We start from the raw sequence: 8,604 nt of genomic DNA, 5'->3' as shown, positions 1-8,604 counted from the left end.
GCGCCATGGTGACTACCTTCTAATTCGCTTATCGTCCCACTTGATCAGTCCCAAGAGTTGGCGCTGAGGCTTCCCGTGAGCCCCCAGCAGGCCTCCTAGATCGGGATCGGCGACACTTTTCCTTTGGCATGGACTTTCGGCGACGGCGTGACTCCCTAGTCACTGACGCTGGGTCACTCCCTTTGCTTGAATCCGAGCTGGACGATGCGCGACGTTTCAGTATTGCTGTATCTGTAGAGATCTGCATATCATCTTCCGACACTGCACCATGATGAAAAAGCTGCTGCGGAGCTGCAGCGCAAGTAGGTGATGAACTTTCTGCAGCATCCAGCCCAGAGTCTCTATTTTGTACTGGTGGTTCTTCAGCATCTTTATGGGTCAGCGCAACAGCACTCTTCATAGGAACTCCTACTTGTGCTAGGGGTTGTGCGGAGTCGTTTTTGGGTATGCTGCTTGCATGATTCACATGACTCTTTGCACGCAGAAGTTTCAACTGTGTCAACAGCGAGTGACTTTCTTTCCTCTTCTGGATTCCTTTTGGTAGAGCCTGCAGCATATGACATTGACGGAATGTCTCCCGTTGCGTCCAAAACCTCGGTGGCATCCATAATATGCTCTTGTAGGTTATCATCTAGCTGTTTTGTGTGCTGTCGCAGCTTGTTGGCATATGTCATAACACAATCTTCGGCCGAATGACCGAAGCGTCGACAGTTGTCACAGCGAGGGGTCCTGCAGTTTCGACGGATGTGTCCAACCTTACTGCACCGAAGGCAAAGTGGTGGGCGGCCAGGTATCAGGACGAGGCTTTGCACTCCGCAGACAACAAGAATATGAGGAATATCCGCAATGCGAACTCCATCAGCGAGGGACGAAACAACATCCCTATTTAGCGTCCGCATTTGTTCCATGTCCGCTACTTTCCAGCTTTCTTGTGATATTGTCTTGACCTTCCCAAAAGCTTGCAGTGCCTCGCACACATAGGCGTCCTCCAAGCGCTCAGGAAGCCACATAAGCTTCAACTTCACTTCCGTGGGCTCCGCGTCTATAACGAGGCATCGACGACTTTTGACGAAAAATTCGCCTCTTGTGACCAACTTTGTTTTCGTCAGCGTTGACTTGCATGTGACCATCCAAACATGAGACAATTGAAATTGACCTATGGAGCTTATTTCCTTCAAGTCAATGATGTCCCGAAGAGCATCTCTAAAATCTTGAACCCGGTAGGGGCGACCAGCTAAGTCCACATGTAGAAAAACAGAGTCCACAACAAGCTTACCGGTGGGAAGGCGAGGAAATACAACACGGTAGTCATTGCCGCTGGCTGAAGCCTGAGCAGCACCTCGGCCCATGGCCGATAAATCCTTCGAAGCGGAGAACATGAAAAACGCGTCCGTTCAGAACGTCGTCTTCGCCTTTCTCCCCTATGCCACACCAACATGACGTTGATTGTGTGTTAAATACTTAGTTGGCATACAAACTTACGGTTCAACTTAAGTTATCTTTGTCGTGTACACAACATGGACAAGATCTACACCTGCTACTCAAGATTGCACATTTATTAAACACAAGCAACTGCGGCCTGTAACGATTGCCACTATGTTAATGGCACTAGTGCTATTTTTTTTACAATTCACAGCTTCAAGAAAAAAACCCAAGTGGACTGGGGAGCAGCAACAGTTTACGGACGGGGTCTGCAAAGTTTAATATTCGTTTCACGCTCGTTCTAAAGGGAGACATCTGCTCACGCTTTATGACGCTTCTAGGCTCATTCCATAGATACGCCCGCCTAATTTATTTGATTGAGTATTGGGATGCTTTTCGCGCAATGTAGAGGGCGGTCGCGCCAGCGCAATGCTGTAGCTCTTTCGCTAAAGCAACAACTACATAACGGCTTGGCCAAAACGAATGCAGTGTGCCGGAAACATTACGCTATCATATTGGTTCACCAAGCATACGAATTGCCACGTCTGAGTTCTCGCATAAAAGCTAGAGAAGTGCCGGCGAGTGCGACCGGCGGCTGTCGGTGAGAAGACACTTAATTACGTTCTCTGAGAGTGCTTTAATCGCGTCGCATCGATGTTTGTTGCTTCTTGAGCGGACACCACACACAATGAAAAATGCTTCATTTAGGTTAATTGATGCCATGGCTGCGCTGTATTGTCATACTTAATCGTCGAAATCGTGTATTTTGAAACCCGGAAGCACGGATAACACAATTGTACGGGCTCGGTCGGAAGGCCTAACCTTTGGTGGAAATCATGGTGGTAGAACATGTAGTGTACAGATCCCAGCTTGGTACACTATATAAATTGCCCGCCATTATAAGCCCACCCATCATCTGCTTACTGCTTCCCAGCATTATCGCGATGGTGGGCAGAGCTTTCAGCTTGGTACACCATGTGGCCCACCATAACAAGCTGCACCCATCATCTGCTTAGTGCTTCCCAGCATTATCGCAATGGTGGGAAGAGTTTCTCAGCTTGGTACACCATGTAGCCCACTATAATAAGCACCACCCACCATATGCTTAGGGCTTCCCAGCATTATCGCAATGGTGGGCAGAGTGTCCCATTATTGCCCACTATCTAGCCTCTGCTTTCCACCATCATTTCGACTTTACCCATCATCTGTACACCATACCACCCAGTATGTCCCGGCATAACCACCGTATTTTCCACTACGTCAAACCATAGCCATCATAATTTCCACCATGCCCACTATTATTTCCACCATGCCCAATATTATTTCCACTACGCCCACCATGTTCTCCAGTATCCACCATGGCAATTTTTCCGATAGGGAAATTATGATACTTACCACCCTTTCGCTGATACTGTGGTATTCCTTTGTATTGCCAGAGATAATTTCGAGTATGAGAATCCCCACTCATTTTTCTTTTGTTTCAACTAATCCCTGGTAGCATAGGACGTGTCCGTTCTTCAGCACTGTATAAGGCTCACTTGTCCTCCTAACTTCGCCGAGCCCTATAAATCCCATTAACCACTTTTTCATTCATCGAATAGCACAGCTAATTTAAACACACTGGTATAACTCTCACAACAAAATAAAAATGACACAGCATGTCGAAACAATCTGCAACAAACTCTTCGAAAACTTCTGTATATACCTCGGACGCACGTTAAGCTACTCAACAAAAGAATGCGGCCTGACTGCAGTGTTGTTCCGTGCAGGAAATTTTTCCTTTTTCGGGGATTTTTCACCCGAAAAAGGAAACTTTGTCAACTTTTTCAGGGCAAAATACACGAAATACGGAATTTTCATGTCTCTGAATGGGAATACTTTGGCGTAGAAAGGAACATCACTGACTGACAGTGCTTAAAACCTTAACCAGACTCAGATGTGCGTCGGTTGTTAAGTCATGTTCCCACAGGCACGATGTGTGTTAGAATCTGCTTTAAAAAAGCAAAAAAGGTTCTATTTTGTAGCTATATGACCACGTATCCGCGCATATTTTATCAGTAGAACCTGCAACCATGTAATACTGCTGCATAAGATAGTTCACACAGGTTCTAGTGATCTTCATTCGTTGCATCTTCTTCACACCACACCAGGTGATTTCATCCCCTATTATAAATGTTTCTTATAAAACAGCACGCGTAAAAAAGAATATATAAACAGCACAGAGCGCTCTTAAACCACCTGCAAGCGCAGCTCCGGTGAGGAGAAGGAACCACGCAGCGTGGTCTTGGCGCTGGTGCAGAACCAAGGGTCCGAATGTGTCACGCTCTTGACCGATGGTGAAGGCGGGTAGACCGCTGACGTTTCCTCCACGAACACTGGCGCGTGAGCTTCGAGCCCGGGCTTACACAGCCGGCTGTACGGCATCATCGGTTCCCATGGCCCTTCGGGCTTGTAGAAAGCCGTCGCCAACGTCGACACCGCCATCCCCATGATGATAAAAAGGAAGTACGGTGCGTTGGTCGTCATGGAAAGGGTGACCGATATGCCAGCGAAAACAAGGAATGTACCGATCCAGATGAGGAACGACATGAGCACCACGCGAAGGTTGAGCCGGTACTCCGGCGGTGGCGCAATCTCGTTCATGCTGCCGCCACTCGAGCACGACCTGCCACCTCCGCAGATTGGGCCGAACGCAACAGCTCTGGAAATGCTTACGATGTTGTGTGCGGCACTTCGATGGAGCCGCGAGAACCTCGTGACTTGTGGGAACGGACCGTTGTTCTGCGCTGCACGTTCGCTTCAACGGCTGACCTCCTGGAACCACCCGAGCGAGTGATGATGATGATGATTATGATCATGACCTCAGATCAATGGTGCTTACCCACAAAGGGGGATGGGCTTAGAACCGGGTGGCAGAATACCTAAATGAAGCTAAATCCAATCTGAAAAATTACTTTAGAGATAAAACAGCGAAGAAATAAATATGGTTGCGGAGCAAGCGGTCAAACCATCTCTTGTTCCTCATAGACATAACAATGAATTATAAACTAAAGATCTGACAAGTTTTGGATTTAGTAGCACGGTAATCTTTTTGTTGCCTTGATGTAGAGAAACACATAGAGCATACATTCCTATGGCAGTAACCCAATAAAGTGCCGCGATGTGATAAAACTTCTGTAACGTTTACTTCTATTCCAAACTTCTGCAATGAGGCTTCTAAAAATCTTTTTCTCTGATTAGAATAACGACGACAGAATTAAAAGAAATTATCAATCGCTTCAATTTTGCAAAAAAAGATACAATGGTGACGCCTTGAGTCCAGCTTTATTTAGGTAATAATTTAGTTGCGAAACTTCACAGCGTAATCTGGTATAAGTAACTTCTAACTGGCGAGATACACACCACTGTTTATTCCAGCAATGCCTTATATGCTCGAAATCTTTCAATTGATCCAATTTACCTATTCCCCATTGCAAACAAGCATTTCTAAACTTTAACGCAGTCACGTAAGCCGTATCTGATAAAACGAGGATGATGGGCCCACTCAGGGATGCTGCTAAAAATTCCGCCATTTCGTTCAAATATAATCCACGGTGGCCTGGTACCCATAGCAAATGTAGTTTTTGTTCCTTTTTCGGTATTAAATGAGCAAACGTATTCATCAACTCTCCAGTCATCTCCAGCATTGCTATCAGCCTTACCCATTGATTCACGTTTACACTTACGTCTATTCACAGGTATTCTAAAGCAGGGTCGTTCATACAGTGTTTCAGTATTTATTATTTAAAGGCGAGAATTACGAAGGGGAATGCATTGACCTCCCCCAGCAACTCTTCTAGGGAATTCTTCTTATATTTTATCCTTTCATCTCTTCCAAGAAAGAAAAAATGACAGGCCTGCGTGGAAGGCGCCGCACAATCACAGCAAAAGCTATATATAGAAGAGTGGCCTTTCAGGGTGTTTTCTAAACACTCATTGGATAACTGCTGCAAACACACTTGCTTGATAGCCACTACGGCATTAATAATAAAGAGTTTTGTGTAGGAGGCTGGCATTTTCTCTCCAATTTTTCGTCATTCTTCTGAGAAGCGTGGTATCTGCCAAACACTTGCTAGGAATTTTGTGCTAATTGTTCACGCAATGGCCGATGACGATGAGGAATTGTGCCTGAAGTGGGTATGCGCCACAGTTAACAGGTGAACAAGTAGAAGTTTTTGTAATGGGTTTGAGCATTGAACGACTAAGTCGTTAAGCTATTCGCATTGTGTGACGACTGGTTGTTCTTTCGCTGTTTTAAAACGCTTTATAAGGCGTATTAACGTGATTGATTTCCCGACATCACACCTGCCTAAGGCAAGTTTGCCAACGACGCCCAAGCACCAACGTGGCTGAGTGGTAGAATACCAACCTCTTTCTCCGCGGACCCCGAGTTTGATCCCCCCTGTGTCATAAATACTAAGTTTTTTTTTTTCTGATTTCTCGCGTAGTGGTTACGGACACCGACGGCAGCGGTGGGCAAATACAGCTGTGCGTGACCCGATTTGTGGTTTCATAACAGCTTTTGCTGTAAAAGGACGTTCGTGAATTGGAAGCACTCATAACTCGCTTCGAACATACTATGTCAAACTGCACCAAGAAGAGCACCGATTACGTGATATATTGGTGTTAAAAAGCATTGACACCATGGTCGAGGAAGCTAATTTCATGTTGAGCGGTCTTATGAGTCGACTAGCTCGGACTCTCACATTCGCCGATCGAGCCGTGAGTTCGAGTCTGAGTCAGTCCGGGTGAAGAAAATTTTCGTGAGTCGGAGTTATACGAGGGCGTCCAAAGCTCGAAATATTTTTCATGAGTGAATCTGAGTGGGCTCCACAAGTTTTGCCGACCTGTGCATGTGAGATACGCAATGTATGCACGGTATACGTATGGCACGCTTCTTGCTATCGCTTTCTGCAACCATGCTCGAACCTAACAGACTTCTTTAAACGCTCGGCGACAGTAGCCACTGCAACAACGGGATCACCCACATCTAAACGACGCATGACGTGTGCGTTAAAGCTATAAATCATTTTGTTATCACATGATTCCTGGAGGGCCGACTTAGGACAAGACATGGCTAGAAAGTTCATCGCAACTTTCAAATGCTTCGACGAGAAACTTAAAATAGGGGGTTGAAGATCTTAGAGAATACTGACAGTATACGTTGTCCTTCTAAAATGTTAACGAAATGCCCAGAATACGTATTCCAATAATCTGAGGCTTATCTCTAGTGGAATTCAGTCCTCCTCCATTTGATTAAAATTTATCACTTGATGGGGTTACCACAGTTTCAAAGTCTTCGCCCTTACAAAAATAAAGGAATCGTCTACATAACGAAAAATCTTAATCATAGAATTGCCTAAAGCGTCTTCCAAACGTGCCAATATTGCTATGATTATAACACTAAGAACCGCAGCGTCGTTCAGTGCCACGAATCTAGTCTGAAGCGAAACTCTGAATTCATGTACTTTCCCTTTCAACGATAGGTCATTGATTTGCTTCTGCGTATCAGTTTATCCCTGTGTTTTTTGAGTCTAGTGGAATTCGAGCTCTTACCATTCTATGGTCACGTAGTGCATCGGATCTGTCCAACTATTTATAGATGCTGTACAATGTCCGAGTGTGAACACAGAATAAAGTTCACTTAATTTTTAGTTTCGCCATTCGGTCTCCGCCATGTCCACTAACGGTTAGCCCGTTTTCTGTAGAAGATATTCAAGATCCGTAAATTAATACGTTCAGCGAACTCAACTACGGTTATAACTCCCCTCTAGCATTTCTAAACCCGATGCCGAATTTCCCCCTGCATGGTCTGCGACCTGCTTCTTGTCTACTTTTATCGCCCATCAGAATAGTATACCGTGTCTTTACTTTATTAAAGGCTGACTGCGTCTGCATAGAAGTGCTCAACCAAATGATAAATATGGCTAGATGTAGGCACGTAGGCCTGTATCTCCTACATATTGTACCTTTTGTTAAACTTAATTATGATACTTACCACCCTTTCGCTGGTACTGTGGTATTCCTCTGTGTTGCCAGTGATAATTTCTAGTATGAGAATCCCCACCCTTTTTTCTTTTGTTTCAACTAATCCCTGGTAGCATAAGACGTGTCCGTTCTTCAGCACTGTATAGGCCTCACTTGTCCTCCTAACTTCGCCGAGCCCTAAAATCCCATTAACCACTTTTTAATTCATCGAAAAGCACAACTAATTTAAACACACTGGTGTAACTCTCACAACAAAATAAAAATGACGCAGCTTGTCTAAACAATCTTTAACAAAGTCTTTGAAAACTTCGGTATATATCTCGGACGCACGTTAAGCTACTCAACAAAAGAATGCGGACTGACTGCAGTGTTGTTCCGTGCAGGGAAGTTTTCCTTCTTCGGGGATTTTTCACCTGTCATTTTGAGCCAAATGGAAAGAAGTAATTTTCGAGATATTGCAGAAAAATTTAAGAATTGTCAAGTGTTTATAGAACGACTGATAATCAGTGATCACAGTTCGCCTTCGTCTACATGTATAATCGGTTCTGGCACATGCACAACGCAAGAATAGTCTTTGAAATTAGTTTCTGATATTCACGTGGAGCAGTTTTTCGTTCATTGTTGGTGTTAGACTTGAAGCCCACAATGTACAGTGTACTAAGAGTATAAGAATTATTAAGAGATTTTTAGAGAACTTTTATGTCAACTATACTTTGCTTGTTAGTTGGCCATTGTTATATGTTTGTATCTGGAGAGAGTTGGCAGTGTGGATAAATAAATCAATAAATAAAGTCGCGCTTTTGTTGTGTGGCCGTTGAGGGTTAGTCATCATTTCAAAAACCGCCAGTACGAGAGACACATATAATTTTAGTATGTGTGTGCGTGGATTGGGGCAGAAATTATTATTGTTGCGCAGGAAAATATGCTGAGAACTTCGTCAACGTTTTCAAGGCAAAATCCACGAAATAAAGAATTTTCATGTCTCTGAATGGGAATTCTTCGGCGTAGGACAGAACATCACTGACTGGCAGTGCTTAAAACTTTGGCAACACTCAGATGTGCGCCAATTGTTTGGTCAAGTTCCCACAGGCACGATGTATGTTTGAATCTGCTTTAAAAAAGCAAAAAAGTGTTTTGTTTTGTCGCTATATGACC

General features: G+C 44.4%; 1 protein-coding gene across 1 annotated transcript; it reads right to left on the bottom strand.

Moving 5' to 3' along the window:
* Positions 1-216: 216 nt before the first annotated feature.
* Positions 217-1,438, bottom strand: LOC119184439 (uncharacterized). Its single transcript, XM_075876444.1, has 2 exons — positions 504-1,438; positions 217-369 (listed from the first exon to the last, which is right to left on the bottom strand). The coding sequence occupies exons 1-2, from the start codon at positions 1,377-1,379 to the stop codon at positions 217-219; spliced, it is 1,029 nt and encodes a 342-aa protein (XP_075732559.1). The 5' UTR covers positions 1,380-1,438.
* Between the last annotated feature and the right edge of the window lie 7,166 nt (positions 1,439-8,604).

The sequence above is a fragment of the Rhipicephalus microplus genome, chromosome X (genome assembly GCF_043290135.1).
Source record: "Rhipicephalus microplus isolate Deutch F79 chromosome X, USDA_Rmic, whole genome shotgun sequence".
NCBI lineage: Eukaryota > Metazoa > Arthropoda > Arachnida > Ixodida > Ixodidae > Rhipicephalus > Rhipicephalus microplus.
This window is presented reverse-complemented; position numbering and strand designations above follow the sequence as displayed.